Genomic DNA, 27,962 nt, shown 5'->3' with positions numbered 1-27,962 from the left:
TGTGTGTGTGTGTGTGTGTGTGTGTGTGTGTGTGTGTGTGTGTGTGTCCAATGAGCATTATTTAGCTCTAAGGATTTACATCGGTTGCAGCTCAGCCACTAGTTATATTACTTTCTGGTTGTCATTTAAATTTCTGTCTCTCAATTTCTATCTTGTTATTTATACTGGGCTCAACACTGGGGTAATGAGCCGTATTGGAAATATTTACAGATAATATTTGTCTAAATATAATCCTCCCTCTGTATCTTCCTACTCTGTCACACAAGTATTTTATTGCAGGAGAAGAACTTGATGCATACATCTTTCCAATTTAGAACTGAAGTGTTTTGTTTACCATAAAGTGGACCCAAAACTTGCCTGCCGAGTAACACAGGCACAATTAAAAATCCACTTCAGGCAAGAATTTGATTCAGAGTTTGGAAGGGGATGATTAATAAAATGACAAAGTGCAATGATCCAGAGAGACCAGTAAATTACAATTGGATTAAAAAAATACCCACCTTCATTGCAAAGACATAACTGATTACAATCCAATCAAGTAAAAGTCCCTTCCACAAGTCAATGCACTCTCTTTGCTTCGATGAAAGAATTACATTAGCACTCAATAAATTCTCGCTAAGCTTACAGTGGCCTGTAATTTAATGACTCCATATATTATATTGCACTGGAATGGCTTGATTATACATGCTAAATGAAAGTCTGAGTTAGGACATATCTGATTCTAAAGGGTTCTTACATTAACCGTGTGTGTACATGAGTGCGTGTGTGTTGGGGACATTATTCCAGTTTTAGCATTTTCTGCAAGATTTGGCTATGGGGCCCCCAGACCCTTCCACTTTCCTACCTGTAGCCTCCTTCCCTTCCTTTCCCTGCTCAAAGTCTGTAAGGGACAGCAATGCTTTGGTTTCGTGAACCCCAGCCGCATAACAAGTGCCACCGCCAACAATCCTGCAGAATACTTAATGCCCAGATCAAAAGCTGTGGTGAAATTTCACAGGATAATGCTTAATTTTCCTCCATCAGGGCTTCCAGCAGTAGTAATGGAAGGTGATCATCTTGTAAGCAATTTGTAATGATTCTTAGTAACAGTAGAAGTTGGATTAATTCAGTAGTAATGCCTTCAGCCTCCCCCATGCACAAACAAAGCCTGAGCAAATGGGGTTTGTGTGGTGATCCATGTAGGATTTGAGGGACCCATATCAAAGATGGGGCTGAGGTTGGAAGGAAGGGAAAACCCCATGAGGCCAAACTTGCAGAGCTTCCCCCAGATTAGTCTGTTGGAGAAAGGGTGGGTGAGGTTGTCCCGTCACTTCTGTAGAATGAGAAAGGGATTTGGTACTTAAAACCAAAGATTCCCTGAGATGCACGCAGATCCACTGGGGCCCCCACTGTTCCATGGTAGGACTGCAACATCAGGCCCTTATGGGTATGTCTACACAACAAAGAAACACCCGCAGCTGGCCCAGGTCAGCTGACTTGGACTCAGGCTGCAAGACTGTACAATTGTAATGAGGATGTTCGGCTTGGGCTGGACCCTGGGCTCTGAGACCCTCTCCCCTCGCAGAGACCCAGGGCTCAGACCCCATAGCCCGAGTCCCATGACCCTGACAAGGGCCAGCTGCAGGTGTTTAACTGTAGTATAGACATACCATTAATATTAAGTCACTACCAGAAATCTTGTATCTGTAGTTTGAACTACTCAAACCAAAATCCCTAAATTCAGACAGTTGTAATATTAAAGATCCCAGTGTTGGAAAAGGTTCAACACGAGACAGAATTGGCAATCACTTACACTAGGGCAGGCATCTTCTCCTTGCTGGCCCACCAAGATGTATAAGGCATCATCCTTTTGGAGGTCAAAAATCCCCAATATGGACACACCATGGGACCTCACCATAGTATTCTTCCCTCCTTTCCCACCAGCTGCTCCATAGCCTGAGATGCTGCAATGAAAAGAAAAGAAGAGAAAAGCCTGGTACCAAATTCCATGGGTGAAAGCAGTGTAATGGAATCCTAAACCGTATTACACTGACCTTATTTAAGCTAATGTCAGTATATTAGAGCTTATAGTGAACACATTTGGCATGTATCTTTCTGGGAAAGGAAAGTAGACCATATCTAGTGCAGACAGTAGCAGCCCTGAAACCTACTGTGTACAAGGTGTGCATGGCACGGTGTCAGGAGTAAACTAGTGACAGAGGAGAATAGAAACAGAAGGGAAGCAGCAACAAAAGTTGCAGCCAGAAGGAACAAAGCACCAAAGGTTGCAGGATCTCATCTACATGCCTCTCTTCGATGCCCCAGAGAACTTCAGCTTTGAGAAACCTTCACAATGGACAGACTGAAGCAGTATTTTGCAAAGTTTGGAATTGCTACCAAACCGAACACTACAAGTATGCTCTTTAATTTATGCTATGGGAAAGCAGGCAGAGCATATCTTTATATCCATTGACTTTACTAAAGACAGTCACAAAGAAGACTATGGGTACGTCTACACTACCCGCCGGATTGACGGGTAGTGATTGATCCCCGATCATTCTGCCGTCGACTCTGGAACTCCATCGCAGCAAGAGGCGGAAGCGGAGTCGATGGGGGAGCGGCAGCGGTCGACTCGCTGCCATCCTCACGCCAGGTAAATCGACCTAAGATACGCCAACTTCAGCTACGCTATTCGCGTAGCTGAAGTTGCGTATCTTAGGTCGACCTCCCCACTCCCCAGTGTAGACCTAGCCTAAGAAAGGGTTCTGGCTATATTTGATGCATACTTTATACCCCAGAAAAATGCGGTTTATAAAAGAACATGTTTTCACCAGAGAATTCAAGGACCAGGGAAAAGCCTTGAATGTTTTATAAGAACTCTGCATGCATTGGCTGAAAACTGCAAGTTTGGAACTGCAAAACATGAAAATGTCAGGGCTTGTCTCCACTTACCAGGGGACCGATGGGTGGCGATTGATCCACCGGGGGTTGATTTAGCGGGTCTAGTGAAGACCCGCTAAATCGACCGCCAATCGCTCTCTCCTCGACTCTGGTACTCCACTGGAAGCATAAGGCATAGTTGACGGGAGAGTTTCTCCAGTTGACCCGGCGTGGTGTAGACACCGCAATAAGTCGACCTAAGATACGTCAACTTAGATACGCAACGTCAATGCGTAACTTAGGTCAACTTAGCCCCGTAGTGTAGACCTGCCCTCAGAGACAGGATGGTTATTAACAGATAAAAACCTTTCACAGCAGCTACAACTGAAAAGATTTAACCCTAAGCACAGCTATCCAGAGAGCAAAGCAGTCTGAGCAGTGAGACAGCAAAACCAAGAGCAACTTGCCAAACTTGAAAAACAAGAAACTAGCTTAGAAGCAGTTAACAGATGCAGCATGAGTGCTACAAGGCTTTACCATAAGACCGCTGAGGCAGAGAGAGAACTGCCAGGTAAGAGGCACAAATTCCAGCCAAACACCAAAGTCTGACAGCCTAAATGCACAAGATGTGGAAAAATTCATATCTCAACAGATGATGCATGTCCAGCCAAAGGCATAAGCTGCGATAATTGCACAAAATTATGGACATTTTGCAGTTGTTTGCTGCATCAAAGCAGTCAGGGAATTGACTCATATTACAATCAAAAGCCATTGTTTCTGGGATCTATCCCTTGTGATAACATAGAGCCTTCCTGGAGAGTGAAACTGAATAGTCCAGTAAAGACTATTGACTTTAAAAGTGACAATTTTACATCAGATGACAGACACACAGTCAGAGAACTGCCAGGTCTAGAACTCGGTGTCCGTGTTCGTATCAATTGGATTTAGAAAAAGGATGGACAACTCCAGCTGTCATAAAGAAAAGAATTCAGTGCCCCAATCATATGTGATTGAGACCAACAGTGAATAGTTCAACAGGAACCACTGACATCTATAATTTGTTCTTCAGAAAAAACGATCAACAAAGCAAACTCTATAGATGGCGGATGCAGAACAAGATGATGACTCAAGGATTCCGGACCAACTACAGCCAGTCATTGCAACTAATGGACAGCCAGAGTCACATAATTAGAAAACCAGTGTGATTCAGAGACACTTAACAGACTGATCCGTTCTGAATTTCAAAGACAGTGTAAATTTGGTAAATGGTAGGAATGTAGAACTTAAAGGGGGAGATGTAAGGGAATGCTAAACTGTATTATACTGTTAAGCCACTAGGTGGTACTGTGTGTAACATACCTTATTTAAGCTAACCTCAGACTTACATGGCAGAACATTAAAGGAGCTTATAGTGAACACATCTGGTCTATCTCTCTCTAGGAGAGGAAAGCTTAGGGTTGCCAACTTTCTAATCACACAAAACCAAACACTCCTTCCCCGAGGCCTCTCCCCTGCCCCGCCCCTTCTCTGAGGCCCACTCTCTGCATCCCCCCTCCCTCTGTCGCTCACTCTCCCCCACCCTCACTCTCACTGGGCTGGGGCAGGATTTGGGGTGCGGGAGGAGGGTGAGAGCTCCGGGGTAGGGCTGGGGATGAGGGGTTTGGGGTGCAGGAGAGGGCTCCGGGCCAGGGTAGGGGGGTATGAGGTCTGGGCTGGGATAGCAGGCTCCAGGTGGGGACAGAAATAGGGGTTCAGGATTTGGGAGAGGGCTCCGGGCTGGGGCAGGGGGTTGGGGTATGTGGAGGGGTGAGGATTCCATCTGGGGGTGCAGGCTCTGGGGTGGGGATGAGGGATTGGGGTGCAGGAGGGGGCGGGATCTGGGGTGGGTCAGGGATGAGGGGCTTGGGGTGCAGGAGGGGGTGGGGCAGGGTGTTGGGGTATTGGGGGTGTGGGCTCCAGGACGGAGTTTGGGTGTGGGAGGTGACTCTGGGCTGGGGCAGGGAGTTCGGGTGCTGGAGAGGGTTCGGGGTGCAGGGTTCAGGCAGTACTTACCGCGGCTCTCAGGAAATGGCCACCAGGTCCCTGCCGCCCCTAGATGCATGGGAGGCTCCATGCGCTGCCCTTGTACCCGCAGGCACTGCCCCCACAGCTCCTATTGGTCGCAGTTCTTGGCTAACGGGAGCTGTGGAGCTGGCCTCAGGGCGGGGGCAGCACGTGGAGCATCCCTGGCTGCTCATGCATCTAGGGGCTGCAGGGACCTGGTGGCCGCTTCTAGGAGCCACACGGAGCTAGGGCAGGCAGGAAGCCTGCCTTAGCTCCAGGCCCCCACTGCGCCACCGACCAGACTTTTAATGGCCCAGTCAGCAATGCTGACTGGAGCCGCCAGGGTCCCTTTTCGACCGGGCGCTCCGGTCAAAAACTGGATGCCTGGCAACCCTAGGAAAGCTCTGTGGCCAGTCCATATTGGGTACAGAAGCCTGACCTGCTAGTAGCAGCCCTGCAACCTACCGTGAACAAGAAATACATGGTAAGCAGCTTCTAAGAAGAATCACAGGAACTACAGATGGAACAGAATTGATCCTTTCCCCTGTCAATAGCAGATTCTGTGATTACACTTGCAAAGAACATCAGCCAATTATTATTATTTATTTGTACTGCTGTAGCACTTAGGAGCCTCAATCAGGGAATCAGGGCTCCATTGTGGTAGGCACTATATGAACACATAACAAAAAGATGGAGTCTGCTCCAAAGAGCTTACAGTCTAAGAAAATCAAGATCCAAAACCTCCTTGGAAAAGCAGGATTGTGAACTCTGAAGACTGATGTCCTCTGCTTATCCACAGAACAAGTACAGCCAGGGCAACAGCAGTGCAAGCATCTCTCACTTCTACTCCAGAGTAAGAACAGCTGATGCTGAGCAAGGGCTTGTAAACACAACTTTGTTGTGTAGAGAGATTCCTCTCCTCTGGACTGCGTACTCCTTGCTAGCTTTAGAGTTGAACACAGGGAGAGAGAACACAACGAGGGTCTATAAATATGAGATTCAACAGGAGGAGACTCGAGGAAGCAGACAAGGAAACTGTTCCAGATGACAGGGGCTGCAGGGGAGAAGGCTCTCTCGCACCAACAGTGGCAAGACTGTGTGAAGGGACTGAAGAAGCATAGAGAGAAACTCTGGCTGGAGCAAGTTCAAGTGTACTTTGACAAATAAGGCAGGCAAAGTCACCTGACCTTTATATTTAGTGTGTAACACGCACCTTCTCAAGGTGGTGCTCTGTCCCCCTCAAGTGGTGTCTGCTCCACATATAAAGGGTGATATTTTTGGCCATTCATTGAAAGTGAAGCTTTTCATGGGAAAGGATTGGTGTCAAAGAATTGCCTGTTTCGAAAATTTTTTCAAAAAAAGTTTCAAAATCATCAAGACAGCCTGACCGGCATTTCCACAATGAAATGTTCCTTTTTTTTGGACTGTAAGAAAAGGCTTTTCATTACAAAATTAAAATTAATTGATGTAAACATATTTTTTTAAACAAAAAAGGGTTGAAACTGAAATGAAATGTTTCAAAATGATTAAAACAAAATGTTTTGATGGACTCAAACCAGGGTTTGGGGGTTTTTTGGATGATCAGATGAGATTTTGGCTTTTTGTCCCAATTCAAAATGGGAAAAAAATATTGAATTTTCCCATGAGAGGAAAGCTATTTCCCACCCTGTCCTAGGGATGAGCCTCCTACAGCCTTGGGCTTTTAACTCGATCAGTAGAGCCTCACATTTTGAAAACCAGATGTTCCAGATACAATCCCCACTGCAGACAACCCACCCAAAAATGTCACGTTACAATTATTTCCCTCAAATCCTCCCTCTTTAATGCAAAATAATAAAAATAAATGTGCTCCTCTATAGCAGCATTCATCCAAGGACCTCAAAGTACTTCAGAAACACTGAACTAAGCCAGGCAACTCCCACTGTGAGACAGGTATGAATTACAATACTCATTTTAGCAGTGGGGAGACTGAGACACAGAGAGCCAAATTTCAATCCAGTGTACGCAGATGAGTCTCCACTGACTTCAGTGGCATTACAACCACTTACATCAGGGTGGAATTTGGCCCAGCGAGGGTAAGTCACTTTTCCAGAGTGACAGATGATCCTCAAGCAGAGTCAGGAATGCAACCCAAGGGAGCTCATTCCCTGCTCTAACCACTAGCTGTATCTTCCTCTAATGAAACGAATCTAATTACTTTATTTAACAAGGAGAACCGGATTTCCTTTAATCCCCATTCCTTCAATTTGGGCTCTGAACTTTGCCTGACATGGCACCACATGTAAGTGGACTACAAACAGCACTGTACATGGCACAGGACTGCTCTGCACAGCCCCGTCCCTACCAATTATGGTGCCCTACGCAGCCTGAGCACCTGCTCTCCCCCTCCCCTGCCCCGTGGAGGATCTGGGCTGCGCTCAAGGCCTGCGGGGCCGCGGAGGCAGGAGCTGTGGGGGGCCGCTTTGGGGGGGGCCCACAGGCCCAGAGCAGCCCGGGGGATTAGCAGGGGGCCTGGTGCCAGCAGCAGGAAGCAGAACAACCCGGCCCCAGCCTGCTCCGCTCCCCCTGCCCCAGCGGTGTCACTCGGGGCAGGGGGCTTGGGGAAAGGGGTCCCTCCCCGTACTCACCGGCGGCCGGAAGCAGAGCGACACAGCGGGGAGCCAGTGGAGTGGAGTGGCCTGGGTTGCTCTGCTTCCCGCCACCACCAGTTAGTGCAGGTGTAGGCCTGACCCCTGCTGCCAGGCCCAACCCCCCCCACTAATCCCCGGGGCTGTGTCCATCGCTGGGGGAGGGGGCTTGGGAGTAGGGATGGAAAATAGGGGCGGGAAGAAGCAGATCAGGGGTGGAGGGAGTGTTCCCGCAACCCCCCCCACCCCTCCACCCCCCGGAAAGCACAGGAGGGCCAGCTGGGGGATGGGGCTGGCTGCCGGCACTGCCGCATACGAAGCACACAGCTGCATAGGGCAGCATGAAATTTGGGGCAATTTTGTGCCCCAAATTTCATGGTGTCCTACGCAGCTGTGTATTCTGCGTATGCCTAAGGATGGCCCTGGCTCTGCACTAGGACTGTTTCCCCAAAGGACCTTAAGCAGCTCGTTCAGCCAAGCTTCACGTGCTAGTTACTAGTGTGAAAAAATGAGGCTTTGAGATCCTGCTCCGAGGCAGCCAGCACGAAGTGAGCATGATGCTGAAGCAACTGTGGTGTGCCAAGTGCCTCAGAAAGCAGATGAGATCCTTGGAATGTGACATAATTATGTTGGTGCCACTTTTTGTAACCAAACCAATCATTCCTCAATAAGGCTGTACCCAAGCCAGGAGAGACAGTGAGGGACCCTGCCTAGGGTCCCCTGAACAGATGCTGCACAGACCAGGAGATTACTGAGCTGATTTGCAGCAGGACATTGTAATGGCTAATGAGGTGCACCATGAAGCAAGGCAGACTGGCAGGGCTAATCAGCTGCAATTAGGAGCCATATTTTTCTACATCTGAATAGATTTTGCATACAAGCAATAAAGTCAGGACGTGCAAGAGACCCCATTAGTGGCTCATTCACAAGCTGCAGGCGAATGTGAGCAGCAGATGCATCACCACGGCTGCTCCCCATTCATCAAAGGAGCCAACTGCTATTTAAACAAACAGAATGTTTAGTGTTTATAGTATGGATCCCTGCACCAATACAGAGACCACGGGCGCATGAGGGGGTGGGTGTTGGCTTGCAGGACTGAGGCCTAAAAGAGACAGACAGCAGGCAAGAAAATCCAGAGGAGGGAATAATTTACATTTCCTTCCTGCCTTCCTTCCTTTTGGCTTTTATTATATCATGACTTGTGCACATTGAGGAAGATGTGAGTCTTTAGGGGGATCTACATGAAAAGAGAGGACAGTGGCTCAGCAAACTGGGGATGGAGATGCCATTCCACATATAAGCAGCAGCGTGGAGAAAGTAATGGAGATGATTTGGGGAGAGGGAAAATGATCAGGATGTCAAGGCTGGACCACTACATGATCAAGAATAGCCTCTCTCATAGGATTCCTGTCCCACATGGGACTTGGAAGTGCCAGGCGCCAGTTAAAATGACAGAGTGGAAAATACAGTGAACCTGACTGAAAGGATCTTTTAGGGTGTGGTTCTAAAAATGGGTGAACGTGCATGGCGGATGGGAGGGGGTCTTATTTTTTCCTCCATAGCCCTGGGTATGAAGGGATAGAAGATTTCATAGTAAGCTCCAGAAGGAAATCTGACGATAAAATACATAATGTCTTGTTTTGCCTGATGCTGCTGGTCTTTGCAGTGTAAAATCCAACTGGGGCCAAATCCAGCTCTCCTTGCTCACATGGACAGCCCATTAGGGCCTTGAACTGAAACAGCCCAGGTCTGTTGACCTTCAGGGCAGGCTGCAAGGCTTAGCTGTCTATTCAGAACTTTGGTGAGGGTGGGCTTTGCTGGGGGCTGCTGTTCATGTTAGAGGGGAGTTTTGCTGAGGGCTGAACTATCCTTTTGCTACTGCTTTTATTCTGGTAAGTTGTGACCCTGGGAATGCCTCAATGCCAAAGGGCCCACTATACCGTCACTCACATCAGACCTGACACACTCACTACTCCCAACACACTTATCGTTATATGTATCCAAAAGATGTCATGGAAGGTATCATATGTCAACTAGTGGACACGCTGGTCCTTGAAAATCATTTTGTGATGTAAGTACAGGTTGTGTACAAAGAATTATATCTGTGCTGGAAATATGGTCTTAAAATGTGGTTTGGGAAGCAGTGCATACAGCCAACCTGCCCTAGCCAAAGGAATGTGGGTTTACTTATCTGGCCGGCTTGATTACAGGCAGAGGACAACAAAAGTATGTTTACATATAAGGTAAACAAAGCTCTCAAGCCAATGAGCGGGGAAGGAGACAACTTAGTAAGCACACCAGGGGATACAGTCTGCTCCCCAGGACGCCTTCCTGGCTCTTGAGGCAGAGACAATGGACTTTGGGCAATATAAGGAGAGCAAAAAGACATTCTAGTTATCTGTCATTTAGGGAACTTAAGGAACAGCACCCTCTGAGCCTGTGAAAGTTGGATCCCCTAGTCTGAAGGCTAAACATGCTGGGAATTTGATGTAAGTGAGAAAAGTGCTTAGGAAAAGTTTGTAACTTGCTAAAATTAAGTTTGTCACTAGAAAGTGTGCTTTGTTTGTAACCTGTCTCTTTTTCTCTTGCTTAATATCACTTAAATCTCTGTTCTTTGTTAATAAACTTATTCTTGTTTTATTATTAAGTTACTTTAGTGTTGCTATAATGAACTGAGTTCAAGTTTTCAGCTAGCTTAACAGACAGGTGTATACATTGTCTCTTTGTAGGCAGCGAACTTAATAATTTCTATAAGCGTTCAGTGAGAGGACACGTCAGGGAGACGTCTTTGGGGAACACAGGAACTGGAGTTCAGTGACTGTTACCTACAAATCAAGGTTTAGACTGGCAGAGTATTGAGGAATTGACTGGTAAAGCATACAGACTGATGTGGCAGGGAGCTGACTCCAGCAAAGTTCACTCTTGCTGGTGCTGAGAGGAAATGCAATGGTTTAGGTCTGGGTGTCTTGAGAACAGAATGTCACAAAAATATATTTTAACTTGTGTCCAAAGTGCCCAGCGGATTTTTAATATGTATTAGATAGATCAATATCAGGACTGAGGGCCTCCTCCCTGCTCCTGCTCCTTCACACTGGATGAAAGGGCTGGAGTGACAGAAAGTGTCTGTAAAAGCCCCATATCCAGCAGAGGGTCTTTTCTCCCTTGGTGCAGGCCGTGTGGAGACAGCTGTAAGGCTAACTTCTACAGACCCTCCTTGAACAGCGGGGATGCTGGGGGTTAGGAGCGGGAGGGATCTATCAGGGGCAGGGATGCGGCATGCAGTGCTATTCTGGGCAGCCTTGGGAAGCTGTTGTAACTTGACATGTCCCCAGGGCTGTCTAGGTTATGCTGGGGGCCGCTCCAGCTCCTGCAGAAGTCCAGGATCAGAAGGGCACAAAGATGGTTTGAACCCACCATAGCGCCCCCCTCACCCACACACACACATTCCAATTGGCTGCGAGTTCTGTGCTGCATCTTTAAGGAGTGTGGAACAGCATCTGACTCCAGTTGTAGATCAGGAAAAGACGGTTACTTATCTTCTGTAACTGTTGTTCTTCGAGATGTGTTGTTCACGTCCATTCCACATTAGGTGTGCGCGCGCCGCGTGCACGAATCGTCGGAACTTTTTCCCCTCAGCGGCTCCCGTCGGGCCCGCAGGGTCCCCCTTCCCGCCAGAGCGGCGCCCCGCCCTCGCGTATATATATCCCTGCAGGCCCGACCCTCCCTCAGTTCCTTCTTGCCGGTGACTCCGACAGAGGGGAAGGAGGGTGGGAAGTGGAATGGACGTGAACAACACATCTCGAAGAACAACAGTTACAGAAGGTAAGTAACCGTCTTTTCTTCTTCGAGTGCTTGTTCACGTCCATTCCACATTAGGTGACTCGCAAGCTTACCATTGGAGGAGGGTAGGAGTCAAGGAATAATTGATTGCAGCACCGCCTTGCCGACCACTGCATCATCTCTAGTCTGATGGTGGATCGCGTAGTGTGCTGTGAAGGTATGCACCGACGACCAGGTGGCTGCCTTGCAGATCTCCTGGAGCGGGACCTGTGCCAAGAAGGCCGTCGAGGACGCCTGGGCTCTAGTGGAGTGAGCCCTGATCTGAGGAGCAGGCGTGTTGGCGAGCTCGTAGCATGTACGTATGCAGTGCACTATCCACGCCGACAGGCGTTGCGTAGAAATCGGTTGGCCCTTCATGCGCTCCGCAATGGCCACGAACAGCTGAGACGACTTACGGAAAGGTCGGGTACGGTCCAGATAAAAGGCCAATGCCCGCCGAACATCCAGGGTGTGCAGGCTGCGATGGCTCGGGTCCGTATGGGGCTTAGGGAAGAATACTGGTAAACAAATGTCCTGACCCATGTGAAAATTCGAAACCACCTTCGGGAGGAATTTAGGGTGAGGCCTAAGCTGCACCTTGCCTTTGTAAAAGATGGTATAAGGGGGCTCCGAGGTGAGGGCCCTCAACTCGGACACTCTCCTAGCCGAGGTAATGGCCACAAGGAACGCGACCTTCCACGAAAGGTGCGTGAGGGAGCAAGAGGCCAGGGGTTCAAAGGGCGGCCCCATAAGTTTTGTGAGAACCAGATTGAGGTTCCACGGGGGAATAGGAGGGCGCGAGTAGGGAAACACCCGCTCCAGACCCTTGAGGAAACGGACCACCGTGGGGTTGGAGAATACGGATCTGCCCGATTCTCCAGGGTGGAACGCCGAAATGGCGGCCAGATGCACCTTAATAGAAGCGGGGGCGAGGCCTTGACGCTTGAGGTGCAGCAAGTAGTCGAGGATCAGAGGTATCGAGGCCTGTAAAGGCTGCGAGTGGTGAGGCGCACACCACAAGGAGAAGCGCTTCCACTTAGCCAGGTAGGCTGCCCTCGTGGAGGGTTTCCTACTACCAAGTAGGATTTGCTGAACCTCGTGTGAACACCTGTGCTCCACCCCACTTAGCCAGAGAGTAGCCATGCCGTGAGATGTAGCGCTGACAGGTTCGGGTGGAGTAGGTGACCTCGATCCTGAGTGATGAGGTCGTGATGTAGGGGAAGGGCCACCGGAGAGGTCACGGAGAGTTCCACCAGAGTTGTGAACCAGTGTTGGCGTGGCCACGCCGGGGCGATTAGGATGACTGTCGCCCTGTCCCTGCAGACCTTCAGGAGGACCTTGTGAATGAGTGGGAACGGGGGAAAGGCGTACTTCAGGCTCCCGCCCCATGGGATAGCAAAGGCGTCTGCCACTGAGCCTGGGCTGTGACCCTGAAACGAGCAGAATTGCGGGCACTGACTGTTGTCTTTGCTGGCAAATAAATCTACCTGGGGAAACCCCCACCTCAGGAAAATGGACCGGAGGACGTCCCGTCTCAGCCGCCACTCGTGCCTGAGGTAGGACCGACTGAGACGGTCCGCCAGCCCGTTCTGGACCCCGGGAAGATACGCCGCCCGAAGTTGTACTGAATGGGCTATGCAGAAGTCCCAGAGGAGGAGAGCCTCGCGGCAGAGGGGAGAGGACCGGGACCCGCCCTGCTTGTTTATGTAAAACATCGCGGTAGTGTTGTCTGTCAGAACTGACACGCTGTGTCCTTTTATGGTGGCGTGAAAGGTCTGGCAGGCGAGGCGAACCGCTCTCAGCTCCTTTAGGTTGATGTGGAGCAGCCGCTCCTCCCTGGACCACAAGCCCTGAGTGCGCTGGTCCCCTAGGTGCGCACCCCAACCCAGGTCCGACGCGTCTGTCACTAGCGTCAGAGTCGGTTGTGGGGCGGTGAATGGGACCCCTGCGCAAACCTGCTGCTGGTTGAGCCACCAACTGAGGGCATCCGATACCCGAGCCGGGACTGTGACGACCATGTCCAAGGGGTCTCTGTTGGGGCGATATGTCTGAGCCAACCATAGCTGCAGCGGTCGGAGCCGGAGACGGGCGAGCCCGACTACGTGCGTGCACGCTGCCATGTGACCCAGGAGTTGCAGGCAACATCTGGCTGTGGTCGTCGGGAATCGTTGAACGGAGGTTACGGCCTCCTTGATAGCCAGGAATCGGGATACGGGAAGACTTGCCCGTGCCTCTACCGAGTCCAGGGTTGCCCCTATGAAATCCAGCCTCTGTGTGGGGATTAGCGATGACTTGGGCACATTGACCAACAGCCCGAGTTCCCGGAATACTTGCAATGCCAGCGTCACATGGGCGCGGACCTCTGCCTCCGACCGGCCCGCCAGGAGCCAATCGTCCAGGTACGGGTAGACGCGCATCCGTCTTTTTCGAAGAAAGGCGGCTACCACCGACATGCATTTCGTGAAGACACGTGGGGCTGTTGCAAGGCCGAAAGGCAAGACCGTGAACTGGAAATGGCGCTGTTGGACAGTGAAGCGTAGGAAACGCCGATGAGCTCGGCGAATGGCAATGTGAAAATAAGCGTCTTTCATATCGAGGGCAGCGTACCAATCCCCCGGATCCAGGGAAGGGATGATGGTACCAAGGGAGACCATACGGAACCGTGGCTTCTGCAAGTACTGGTTCAGCTTGCGGAGATCCAGGATAGGACGGAGGCCCCCTTTGGCTTTGGGGATGAGGAAGTATCTGGAATAGAACCCTCTTCCTCTGAAGTCCAGAGGAACCTCCTCCACCGCCCCCGCCTCGAGGAGGGTTTGTACCTCCTGTATGAGGAGTTGCTCGTGAGAGGGGTCCCTGAAGAGGGACGGGGGTGGTGGGTGGGAGGGAGGGGGCGAGGAGAACTGGAGGGTGTAACCTGATTCCACCGTGCGCAGGACCCAGCGGTCTGATGTTATATGAGACCAGGCACGGGAAAAGTGGGACAGGCGGTCCCTGAAACCCAGGGGTGGATCCGGAGAAGGGATGGGTACGCTGTCCTCGATCGCAGCTTCAAAATCCTTGTTTATTTCCCGGCTGCGTCTTGTTTTGGCCCTGGTTTTGGCCTTGGCTAGGCGTATTGTTGCGCCTACGTCTATTGTCCCTGCCCCGTCTACGGTATGGTTCCTGACGAGGGCGAGGATGATACTGCCTTTGAGGAGGTTGGGGCTTGAACGGCTTCCTCTGTGTCACAGGGGTGTGCATCCCCAAGGACTTAAGGGTAGCCCGAGAGTCCTTGAGGCTGTGTAGCCTGGCGTCAGTCTGCTCTGAGAAAAGACCCGTACCCTCAAACGGCAAGTCTTGGAGGGTATTTTGCACCTCCGGGGGAAGGCCCGAGGATTGCAGCCATGCAGAACGTCTCATCACTACGCCCGACGCAATTGTTCTAGCAGCTGCGTCGGCAGAGTCAAGTGAGGCCTGTAACGACGTTTTGGCTACCGCCTTCCCCTCGTCCACTAGCGCCGCGAACTCAGGTTGTGAACCCTGAGGCAAGGCCTCTTTGAACTTGGACACCGAAGCCCATGAGTTAAAGTTATGTCTATTTAGGATCGCTTGCTGATTTGCTATCCTCAATTGGAGGCCCCCGGACGAATAGACCTTCCTGCCAAAAAGGTCTAGTCGTTTTGCCTCCTTGGCCTTGGGTGCCGGGGCCTGTTGGCCATGTCTTTCCCGTTCGTTAACCGCCGAGACGACCAGCGAACATGGGGCCGGGTGGGAGAAGAGAAAGTCAAACCCTTTGGACGGGGCGAAGTACTTCCGTTCTACGCCTTTTGCGGTTGGCGCGGAGGAGGCTGGCGTTTGCCATACGGTCTTATAGTTTGCCTGGACCGTTTTTATAAGCGGGAGCGCGATCCTGGAGGGACCCTCTGGGCTCAGAATGTCCACCATCGGATCCTCCTGCTCAACCGTCTCCTCTGCTTGTAGACCCAAATTAAGGGCCACCCGGCGGAGCAAGTCCTGGTGAGCCCGGTGGTCAATAGGGGGAGGGCCGGATACCGTCGTGCCCGCCACGGCCTCGTCCGGCGAGGAGGAGGAGGTCATGGCTTTCTGAGCTTCCTCGTCCTCCTGTATCTCCTCCTCGGTGGGGCGTCCCTCCGGGGTGCGCCCCCTGTCCCGAGTCAGGGACGGTGCCGAGCTCGGTGCCGAGTCCGCCCTCTCTGCATCCGGTGGTCTGGAGACCGTGGCCTCCGCACGGGAGGTAGGGCGGCACCGTGGGGAGCGGGACCGGTCTCCTGATGGACCCGACCTCGAAGTCCTGGATGGAGGGCCTTGCTGATGATAGGCCCACGGTGTCCAGAATGGCCACTGCCCAGGATGGTTCCAATGTGGTTGCCAAGAGGCCTCGTGTTCTCTAGCGGCATGCCCTCTGCGGCCATATCTGGAAAGGCCCGAGTCCTCTTCCGACGCTAGGGACGGTGACCTAGAGGGCCATGGCGGTGCCGTGGGGCGGTGCCGGTCCGGTGTCGGGGAGCGGTGCCGTCTGGACCGGGACCGTGAGTACCGGCGTGCCGATCTGGACCGGGAACGGTACCGTTGACCGCGGGACCGGGAGCGGCTGCGGGAGGGTGGTCTTGGAAGTCTCGCCATCGAAGCGTCCCGGCGCCTGCTCGAGCCGGGTTGCTGAGGCGGTGCCACGCTCGCATCAGGCCCTGACTGTTTCGCGGCCCGTTGTGCGGCGGGAAGCCGGGAGTCTACCGAGGCGGAGCTCGACCGGGACCGGCGCCGTGAACGGTGCCGAGATGGCGACCGCGACGGGCGCATCATCGCCGGTTTGCCCTTGGATGGCAGCCGCGGCGGAATGTCTGCAGCGCGGAGTGTGCTTTCGGAGGACAATTCGATGAGGTCCTTTGCCGCCTCAAATGTGTCCGAGGTGGAGGGCTGTTCCAACAGTTCCTCCAGCCCATCCTCCGCACTCGACGCGCTCGTCCCGGGGCTCGACGGGCCCTTCGGCGCCGGAGCCACTGGTGCCGGGACCTGTACCGGGGCCGTTACGGCCTTGGCCGCACTTGCGGGCTTCGCCGGTGCCGCCTTCTTATGAGGGGAGCGTCCCCGGGCCTTAGGCTGGCCCTTTGCCTTGGCCGGCGAAGAAGATCGGTGCCGGGCATGTTCCCGCCTTGGCGGTGCCGCGGGCTTAGTCTGCGCCGCCGGTGTCGGGTCGCGGACCGATGCCGGGGCGCTCCGCACCGAAGCGGACGGTGCCGCGGAAGAGGAGGGCTGTAATGCCGCCTCCATGAGGAGCTGTCTAAGGCGAAATTCCCTCTCTTTCTTGGTTCTGGGCTTGAAGGCCTTACAAATTTTACAGCGCTCCTTTTGGTGAGCTTCCCCGAGGCAACGGAGACACGACTCGTGCGGGTCGCTCACTGGCATAGGCCTGCGGCACGCGGCACACGCCTTAAAGCCTTGGGCGTGCGGCATGCCCCGCCGCCCAGGGCCGGTGCCGGGGTTGACCAAACCCCTATCACCAAGTGATTTTGGTCCTTAGAAGAACTAAACAACTACTTAACACTAAAACTCTTAACTGTAATTATGAACTGCTAACTACTGCTAATGGCTATGCTAAGGGACACTCTCAGGCGAGAGACAGAGTTGTTCCAACGTCGCCACGGGCGGTAAGAAGGAACTGAGGGAGGGTCGGGCCTGCAGGGATATATATACGCGAGGGCGGGGCGCCGCTCTGGCGGGAAGGGGGACCCTGCGGGCCCGACGGGAGCCGCTGCGGGAAAAAAGTTCCGACGATTCGTGCACGCGGCGCGCGCACACCTAATGTGGAATGGACGTGAACAAGCACTCGAAGAAGAACCAAGTTAGTTTGTTAGCCATTAATTACTTACACACACCCTAAAAGTGTGCCGGGGTTTTACAGACATGGAAGAAGACAGGTACCTACACTGAAGAGTTGTAATTTTAGCGCTACTTGCAATCTGTACTATGCGGCAAAATCAGCCTGTAATTGCTGCAGAATTTTGGATCTTCCCTGGGCTGTGTGGTATTAAAGAAATGTCAGTTTTATGTGTTTAATTTATTGCTTCACCTCTTTGGGGTTATATTTTATATGCATATTCACTGTATGCCAGCCTTGAAAAATTCTACTCACCCACGCACCCCGGGCAAGTCTTTTTTTTTGATGGGTGAGTAAAACATCGTTAGTTTTTTTTTTCATTATCATCAATCCTCATGGTAATAGGTGCGCAAGCAGATTTTGTGCCTGGCCTAGTCAATTTCACAAGGCTGCTGTCTGTTATTTTGTTGGTGTCCTGATATTGAGGATTGAGATGCATCCCCAATACCGTAAATCCTTTTCAATAAAAACAAAAAAGTTTAAAAATAATAGAAGATCAGAATGTGTCAATGAGTGTTAAGCAGAACTCTACCATTGTCTTCAGAGGGGAGTTCTGCTTAAAAATCCACTGCAGAATAATTGATTTGAATGGAGAGTTCTGTTTAAAAAGAAATCGATAGTTATTGTTTAGTTACAGTAGGCTCAGTTTTGACTGTGCTCTTTTATCAAGGAACAACAACTATTTTTTTCCAGTAGTAGCCTGATTAAATTATTTTGAACCATGTCTGACTATCTCTATTTGTTGACTAAAGTGTAGCCAATTAAACAGGCCTGTTAAATTTAAACTGCTAATTTTACCACTTCTGTAGCAGAATTGCCTGTTGCATAAGCCTGGAAAGGTCACGCTAACAAGCACAATTAGTTCAGGGTAGCAAATACCCACATCAATAAAAATTCACAGAAGAAAAAGAAAGGGACCCAGTTATTAAAAGTATCTGGTAGCAAGTCATTTAAGTTTAAAAAAAATTGTCAATATGTTATAAGCTACAGCGTAGATTATTAAAATGAAAAAAAAAATCTTTCTGGCCCTACACTATGTATATGTTTATTTACCAGTTTGCACTTCTTTCAGCTCTGGCAATGAAAGAAGGAAACTTAGATAAGTCAGTTTCACTTTTGTTTCTATTCAACGCCACTTTTGGGGTCTCATCCACTAGCACAAACCTGCCATTGCACATACTGCAGGGGAATTATTATTTGTTAAAAAAGTGTGGAAACATTTCTTAAATTGTACATTTCATAAAATCTTGTTTCTAGCAATCAAAAAATTCAGCGCCAAATTTGACCCGTTAGTGTATCGATGTACCTGTTGTGCTGCCCATCATTCCACTGAAATTAGTGGGATGTGCATATGCTTTGGGTTATTGAGCAGCAATTCGGGTTTGGTGGAGGGTAGTTTTGGGCTGCTGACCTCTGCACACACATTATTGCTCTCAAGTGGATGGGATGTCAGACCTAATCCAGGGTTTATAGGTCTGCTCTACTCAATGAACTAATGGAGCAGTTCCATTAATTCAGCAAGTGCTGCAGAAATCAGTGTGAAATTAATGTCATTTAGCTGGCAATGGCGGAGTTTGCCTATGTGGTTAGAGCACATGTATGTGCAACTGCTTGAGCTGTCAATCTTGCTCTCTCATTTTCTTTTTTATTATCATTGTTTTTACAGGGCTCAAAGGTGGATAGACACTTCGCAGATCAAAAAAAATACATATGTTTCCTGCCCTGGAGAGTTTATTCAATTTTGGTATGTGCACATCTCAATGATTCTATTAAATTAGAGGTAGGACTGATAGTGATGCATATAGCTAAGGTTGCTCATCACTTCCCATATAAAGCCCCTGTTGCCAGTTGCTTATAACTTTGCCAGATTGTAATAATTTGAGCTGAAATTTCCCATGCTTGGTTTCTGCCTCAGGCTGTTTTTAAGTTTCAGCAAAACAGTTCAGCTATTCCTCAGAACGAAGTAGGGAAAACAGACAATTTTGCCATTATTTTTTCTCCAACCACTTATTTGAAGCACTCTTGTGTCTCCATTCTTTGGATCACAAACTTGAAATTTGGCAGGGTAGTAGCCCTTGGGTCAGAGATGTGCCTTTTGCTGTTCCCATGAAAATCCATCCACATTTGGCCAAGTTTTAATATTCTGAGAACAGTCATTTGATGTGCTCAGGACATATTTGGAGATGGGGGAGAAATTTCAATCTTGTCAGTGACATGTTAAGAAATTGATAGAATCTCTCACCTGTAAGTATTGGTTGCTGGCACTCTCCAGATCTGCACACCTTGAAGAATTCCTTCAGCCCCCACTATAACACTGAGATTGGAGTTCCTATAGGCGTCGTTGCACTGGGTCTGAGTGGGTCCCTGCGGTCCACTGGCACCACATGTGGTGAACAACCACTGATCTAAAATAAGGACACATGTAAAATACACTTTGAATATATGACAGTCTCACTGTTCTTCCTTTTACTTTCTCCTCCTTGAACTGGGACCAAGAGGAGAATCTGTGGAATCTGTTTTTAAGGGAGAAAGGATAGTCATTCACAAGGCTCCTCATGATCTAGCACATCATAACAATACTTAGCACTTATGCAGTGATTTTCTTCTGTAGTCCCCAGCCTCACAATGAGGAATATTACCTCTCTTTTACTGAGTCACAGGGAGGCAAAGTAATTTGTTCAAAGTCACACTGCAAGTAAATAGCAGAATGGGGAACAGAGTCCAAGTTTAGTGCACTGTCCACTGGACCATGAATAATGTGTGATCCATTAATAACTAGACCATTGCAATTTACCCCTCTGCTACTGTACTGTAGTTTACTAAATAAGAATATACAGTACTCAGTTATTGGGGCCTGAATGAGAAGACTGAATAATTCTGGATAACTGAGATTTTGGATAATTGGGGAATTTTCACTGTAATTAATACACAGGATAATACTACTACTGTGGTGAGGCTAAATTCATTAACATTTGTAAAGCTGTGAGATTCAATTATTTATTATCACAACAGCTGTTTGGGATTTGACATAGAAGGGATCAAGATATATAGTGCAGAAGAGCTATCTACAAATATGGCTTTTTTCAGGAGCACCTCACAATTAACAGAATTTATCCTCAAACCACCCCTATGAGATAGGGAGGTATTTTCCCAATTTTCAGATGGGGAACTGAGGCACAGGATAGATTAATTGACTTGCCCATGCTCACACAGGAAGTCTGTGACAAACTCTCGAAGTGAATCCAGGTCTCTTGAGCTCCAGTGCTCTATCCACCTATCTTTTCTAGGCTTAAGGCCTGTTCCAAACCCACTGAAGTCAATGGAAGTTTGGACCAGGTCCTTAAGAATAAAGTATCCAATTTTCTTGATGACTTTCTTAATCCAGAGTCTGACCATCTTCAGGAAACATTGCAAAGCCATCCTCTTTGAGAAAGCCTTTCCACCATATGTGATGCTCACAATATAAACATCCCCTTCTATTCCCAACCTCCTCCCAATTTCCCCACCTCCCAAAAAATCCTGTCTCAAGCAGTTTCGACCCTGGAAAGGGAGAAGTGCCAAAGACACTACAAAGTCTGCTGGGGACTTTGCTATTGACTTTGCATGGAAGGTGCTCAGATACTACAGCTATGGGCAGCAGCATAAAACATTTTAGATAGATCAGAAGATTACAGAGATAATGGGGGAAAAACAAAAAAAAACGGGGGAAGAGAACCTCAGAAAATATGATCTCAGGGACTAATGGTTTCTAAGCAGAATGTTTATCAGAATTTTCACACAATGCTTCTGTGGATCTGATCCTTCAAATACTGACAGTCTTACACCAGAAATGTGTTATGTTCATTTGCTTCATTGCCAGCAAGAAAGCTGAGGCCTCTCCTTCCAGCTATCATAGTGGCTTAACATGGTAATATCCCAGTGGGCTAAGCCAGCTGCACTGAAGCATATGCTTAGTAAAACGGGTAGGTGAGCATCTTTGGAATAATAAGAAACAGCTCTTATCTCTCTGGTGAAAAACTGTCTGCACATGGAATTATTTAGGAACAGAGTAGACAAGCCCTAAAGGTGGTGATGTAATGCTATTGTGGGAGTGACTATGCTAACACCTGTGTTCAGTATGGACTAGAGGTTTCCAGAGCCCTCAGCAGACTCAGATGGAACTGAGTGCTTGTGCAGTTAACTAAAAATGTTGTGCTTTCTCTCCTGTGAGCCTCCTATTATATCGATCTCCAAAAAGCTGGTGGACTGGACAAGGCTAGATCACAAGAAGTTTGTTATACAAACCTGATGAATTTTTAATAACCAGAGTCTCAAAAGTTTGGAATTCCGATAAGAAGCCAAAGGTCTGACGGCTTCTCTGAACTAAGTCGCAGTTCCTCTCCTCTCTTCCATAGTTTGGACGAGTGTGGATAAAGCTCAAGAAGATACAGTGGAGGCACCAATCCTGCACTGGCCCCTGAGGGTAGGCTGCTTGGGATATTATAGGTCTTTTTGCATCTCTAATTTTTATGGATCTTTTCTCTTTCTGAAGAAACCTACACATATGAAGATGAGTTGCATATAAAACGTAATGGGTGATATCCTGGCTCCCTTGAAGTCAATGAGGGGTTTTTTCATTAACGTCAAAGGGGCCAGGATTTCTCCTAATATCCACTGCAGGTGTTTTCAGTATTCCCTCTTAATCACTACTGTAGTGACTTATGAACCACATTCTTCCTCCTAGTTCAGAATCTCCTTCTTGTTTGATACTGAAGGCCAGTCCAACTTTACAGCTGGATCAAGCAGGAACAGAATGTAACCTGGGGGGGAAGTCGATCCTGGTTTTAAAAAAATTAGGACGATGGGTCTCAGAAAGTTTGGATCTAGACTAAATTCAGGCTTTTTCCCCACAAAACCCACATTGATCTAAAAATGTATTAAATACAGCACTTGCTTGAAGTCTTAAATAACAAAACAAGCTTCCAAGGTTCTCTTAATGTCTATACAACCTCAGAAGTGGCCTTTTTCCAGTAAAAGTGGCTATTTCCTCCCTGAGTATTATTGATTTCCCCCGGTACCAGAAACAACTGCAACATTCTACACGAGCCATTAAAAACCTCTCAGAAACCTGTTTCCACAGGTTGCTGCATGTCATGGCAGTTTAGAGTAATTCAATTTTGAACACAACTTTGAACTCCACAGATGAAACAGCAACACTGAAACACAACCCTTTAAGCAACTGGGATAGCAGCATAGCATTTTTCACTTGCACGCAATTGTGATGCAGTCATGTAACATATAGTACAACTCTCCTTTGTTCTGCAATGCATGATGGGGTAGTACCTTCAGCACACCATAATTATCCAGTCCGTGGCTGCCAAAAAGTAATATATTCTGGTCTAAATTTTCCAAAGTGACTAAGTATTTTGGGTCCCACTTTGGATACTTTAAAGAGGCCTGATGTCCAGAAAGTGCTGAGCACCAATACGCTGAAAACCAGGACACCCAATAACGGAGGCACGCAAAATCACTAGTCACTTTGGAAGATTTAGGCCTATATTTTTAGGACCTTCTGTTGTACCCTCTGGACCGGATTCAGACATCTTGGATCAGACCACTAATTGGGTTAATAAACTGAAGCTTTCAATTTAAGAAAAAAATGAAATAAAAAATTGCACTGAGAATCAGAGCCAAGCTAATAAATTATAATGAATAATTTATACAATCATTAATCTCTTTTTCCTGTCTGTGACTGGACTGTCATTTCTCAGACTTATTTATTGTTCAAAATTATTTGCCAAGTAGTTTCTGGGAATAATTCTTGGCCTGTAGCTTGTCTGCTAGCATTAAAATGAATGTTTTGATTGCATGCAAAGGCCATGTGGTATGTTTACACTTGTTCTTTGATTGGATGAGCATTAACTCTTTGAATGGGGTTTCCATTATAATTAATCATGATTACAAATTAAAAATTCTTTTTCTGTGAAAACTCTACAATATTTTATTAAAATTGTCTGTTTTGGCCAATACTCACCTTTGACCCATCAAATAGTCGGAGAAAACAAACACCAAAGAAGTGAAAGTGCAACCAAAACAAATGCAATTAAAAATTCAAATGAACATTTGCCAGGAAGATTGTGTAGCGTTTGTCTGACTATGTGGACAATATACAGAGGGTGGAATTCTCCCTGGTGCAGATAGCCCGCAAATCTAGCCATCACTTAAATCTCAGTAGGCCCTATTCTGAAGTCTTAAAGTGGGATTTAAGTGGCGCTTAACCCTTGTGTTGACCATCACCATGAAGAGTAACTGAGAGCAACTAATACTTTAAACTTCACCAGCCACCCTGCCTCCAACATATGTGCCTGAGCTCTGAGCCAGAAGGAGCTGGGGTGATACTATAGCTCAGATTCCATGTCTCTTGCAGTGCTTAGCCTTATCCTAAGAATGCCAATAAAGATGCCAATTAGTGACCTGACAAACATACGCTGAGGAAAATATCAAACCTTAGCCTCTTATCCCATACATTAGTGTCAACTATCTCTACCAGCAGTTTCCAAACTGTGGATCGTGACCACAAATGGGGTCCTGCCCTCAGAAGATGGGGTCATGGTGATTCCTAATGGGTTGAGGACACCATTTTGCTCCGCACAGCATGACCTCGCATGGATGGTGCGTGTGAAGTCATGATGCATGGAGGACACAATTTTGCTCTACAAAATGGCATCCTCCATGCTCTCTGGACTCCTGGGAGGCAATTTTATTAAAAAAGGGTTGTGTCAGCAAAAAGTTTAGGAACCCCTGATCTAAACAGTTATGGCTGGGGGCAGAGGCTAAAAAGATTCTGGACCTGATTTTACAGTGGGGTCTTAGCCTCTCACCAGTTTGGTGTGCAAAGCCTGCATACACAGTTGAACTATTCTAATCCTAGCATGCGCAGGCAATAGAATTTTCACAGGCCAATATCCATTTATCCAAATGGGCCTTGGGTATGAAGCTTCTGTCACCTGCAAATGGAGGGGTTACAGTCTATGACGTGCATATACCAGGGCTAGTGCTCCTAAATAGATGTACATGTGTGTGCAGGGCCGTCCCTAGACCCTGGGTGCCAGGCGAGGAGTGTCTTCCGCCTCCCCCCCCCATTTGTTAAACCTTTGAATACCTTATTTTTATTGCATTTGTAGCCCATTTCACGACTTTGATGTACGATTTGCATGCATGATTTATCCCTGTCATTTAAGACAATAAATTTGCAAGCTAGGAGCTGTAAATTTGTATTTATTCATTCCATATATAAGCAAATAAAAAAATTCATTTCCTAAGCTGATAGAAACTTTTTAAATTTTAAGAATAACTGAAATGTACTAACATCAAGAAATTGAACTGTGCACCAACATTGGGTGGACCAGTATTAAACAGTGAGTGTTACAGTAGGTGACAGCATTAGACTGTTAAACCTAGCCCTTTGGTTCAAAAGGTCGCTTTTCCTGCCTTTGACCTTGCAAACTGAAGTCAGTGATCTGGTTTGTCAGGCTTTGCACTCGTATCAGATTCCAGTCTCAGCTTTATTCAATTGCTCCAGTTCCATCAGGGCATCGTAAACCTCAGTCACTTGGTACCTCACTGGCCTTATGCTGTTAATGCAGCTCTGCCAGCGAGTGTCACTTAGTGACTTCACAGTCAGATTTGTAACATTGTCCATGAGGATCTTCCACCTGATAGCTGATGCTGAAAACAGGACGTATATCCTTTGCAGTACTCCAAAGAGAGGTACTGAATCTAAAGATGATGACGCTGCATCTGACATAACCAGGTTGAGGGAATGGCAGCCACATGGCACAAAGAAAGCTCTTGGGTTCAACACCCGAATCTTTGCCTGGATGCCATGGTTTCTTCCTTTCCTGTTCGCACTGTTGTCGTAGCCTTCGCTGTGGCCATCCTGAAGCTTTATTTTACTCTCATTCAAAACATTCATAAACAGTTCTGTTAGGCCTTTTCCAGTAGAGTTGTCCACAGACCGGATAAAGTGTTCCTGTACTTGGATATAACCAATCTCATCGTCAATAAATCTAATTGTAAATGACATCTTTTCACTGTGATTAATGTCGGGACTGCAGTCCATTATTACAGCATAGTACTTTGCTTTGCCAAGCCATATCAATATGTTATCAAACACCTTCCTTGCCATAAGGACAATCAATTTGTTTTGAATTGTTTTGCTCCAGTAATGGTCCATAGCTTCTTTACAAACTGTTTGATGTAGGTGCTCATGTGTGATGTCATCATATCTCCCAAAGAATTCTACAAAAAACGAGGAAATTACCATTATGTTCAATGAACTTATCCATCGAGCCCGGAAAGCCAAATTATTCTTTGCGAGAAAGAGGAAAATTGAGATCAGATGCTCAAGCATGCTCCTTCAATGCTGGGTTTCTACATTAACAATGTGCTGGTTTTCTGCATCTATGTATTTATTCAGCTTGAGCCTGGACTCGACCTCCACCTATTTGGAGTAGGCCATAAAATGGCCAGGTGACTTTTCATGTTGCTTCAGAACATCAGCTAAGTTATGCCAGTAATTGTACCCAGAAAGTGCAATCAGCGATTTGGCATTCTTGTCAAATATTTTGCAACAAAAACAGAACACTTTGTCAGTTGATTTTGAGTAAACTAGCCAATGCTGATTCAGTTTCTCACCATTTTTGAGCACTCTTTTGCAGTGTGACTTTGAGAAGTGTCACTTCTGCTCATTTACTGGAAATATCATGTCTTCAGTTTTGCCTGGCCTGTTCAAAATTGTACGATCAATATTGGCAGAGTTTAGGATTGCTGGCCATAAAGCAGGATCTGATGTCTCGATCTGCAGTGTGCACTTTTTCTCATTGCTGTTTTTGTCATCATGCAAGGCTGATTCTTCTTTATTGTTTCTCTCCTTTTCATGTAAACCAGGTTATTCTTTGTCATTACTCTCCTTTTCCTGTGAGCCACATTCTTCTTTATCATCACTCTCCTCTATGCTGCCAGAACTGGACGATTCTCCATCACTTTCCTCACATGCCCATTCCTTATCGTCCGGTAAATCTGCTAATTCCTTAATAATAGGACTTCCATCATTTACGCTTCGCTCCTCGATTTCTTCTGCACTGGGATGATTGCTACTGCCTAAAGCCCGGTGTATGTTGTTCTGTTTCAGATATTTTCCCATCAATTTTGCCCCTTGCTGCAAACTAGATTACAATTGAGATTTTTGCTTCCTATACTGAGCTCCTGAAGGCTTCTTCAGGGGCATCTTTTATTTTCTCTGGGAGAAACAGACAGTATTAGGGAGAGCAAAAGTCTATGTTCTGCAGCATTAGAAAGTCATCAAACATTACGTGTTAAGCATGGTAAGAAAAGTAACAGTATTTCTTTTATATTGTTGTGTTTGATAGATATCTCTGGCATTTCATTAAATATGTTCTTTATTAGTCGCTACTTACACTCTTCAAGTCTTAAAACACAAGTACACTTTCACAATTACCCAATAAAACAAGGTTCACAATATCCCAGCTGGGCTCTCACTTTGTTTTTATATCTCACTGACTGACTGGCGATGCCCTGCCCCTTATATACCTGCGTGGGCATGGCTAACAACATTCTAGGAGATTCAAGGAAAATGTAGTTCTCCGAAAGTCTGGAAGGTTCCACGAGATTCTACAAAGGTCCAGAACATTTTAGGAAGTTAGTGAAAAATGAATCCACATACGGAATACCTGAAATATGTTACTTCAAACATTCTATTTCCCCTTTTGCCACTAACAACAAAAACCAGTGGCCTGGGTCGTCTGCCCCTAAATTCAGCCCTATATGAGCGTGTGTGCATGCATGTGCAGAAAGTACACTCACAAGGTGAGGAAAACATTTCAACATCTGCCCGTAGATATATTTGTTTCAATATTTTTAATTTTACATGGCAACAAATATAGCATTTATAATCCCATTTTCTGTCTCTAACAATTCCCGAGTGCTCACTTATGTTTCCATTGGTGTTTGAATCAGCAGCATCCCTAACAATAATGATATATTCCAGGTCTATAGTGCTTTTCATCCACAAGGACCCCCAAATAGTGTACCAATTATTATATGTTATATGCACAGAAATCAAACATGCACCAATGAAATGCAGCCATTCCAGAAATGAAACACAGCAGCTGGTTAAAGGCTCACAGCAAATCCATGCAACTGTTTAGTACAAGAAGTGAAGAAGAATATTGTAAATAAATTGAAACTGCACAGGGAATATCTAGGTACTAGAGCTGGTAGAAAATTTTCCAACTGAACAGGTTTTGGACAGAAAATGCTGGTTTGACAGAATCCCCATATTCTGTAGGACTTGAAACTTGCAATGGAAACCTGGCAGGCCCTGCCTAGTTTCCTGCCAGCTCCCCCACCTCCGCAGGAACCTGCCTGATGGGGTACTGTGGACCTAGGCTCCCTGGGTTTCCAGGCTTCTCAAGAGCCCACTTGGTGAGCTGCTGGACCAGAAAGTTTTGAAAAATTCCTGTTTGGTTCTTTGGAAATGGAATTTTTTTTTAAAATGTCCTTCCCATGGAAAATGTCACATATCTGATTTGTTCAAATTTGAAACTTTTTGGGGGGCGCGAGTAGAGGAATGCAAAATTTTCTGCAGGAAGGAAATTCTGGTTCCCACACAGCTCTTATAGGTAATGTACTGTAATTAACCAAACTGGAATTCAGCCAGGCCGCAGAGGGTAGCACCC

General features: G+C 47.5%; 1 protein-coding gene across 1 annotated transcript in view; it reads right to left on the bottom strand.

Annotated features, from left to right (window-relative positions):
* ALK (ALK receptor tyrosine kinase) overlaps nt 1-27,962 on the bottom strand; it is a 561,137-nt gene that overhangs the window by 51,790 nt on the left and 481,385 nt on the right. Inside the window, exons 12-13 of the mRNA XM_026649582.2 lie at nt 19,466-19,628; nt 1,793-1,943 (exon numbers count right to left, since the gene is read on the bottom strand). Coding sequence (XP_026505367.1) covers nt 1,793-1,943; nt 19,466-19,628 — 314 coding nt within the window. The remainder of the gene's footprint in view (nt 1-1,792; nt 1,944-19,465; nt 19,629-27,962) is intronic.

Source organism: Terrapene carolina, unplaced genomic scaffold (genome assembly GCF_002925995.2).
Source record: "Terrapene carolina triunguis isolate 2854851 unplaced genomic scaffold, T_m_triunguis-2.0 Scaffold85, whole genome shotgun sequence".
NCBI lineage: Eukaryota > Metazoa > Chordata > Testudines > Emydidae > Terrapene > Terrapene triunguis.
Note: the sequence above shows the minus strand (reverse complement) of the source record. Positions and strands in the feature narration are given on the sequence as shown.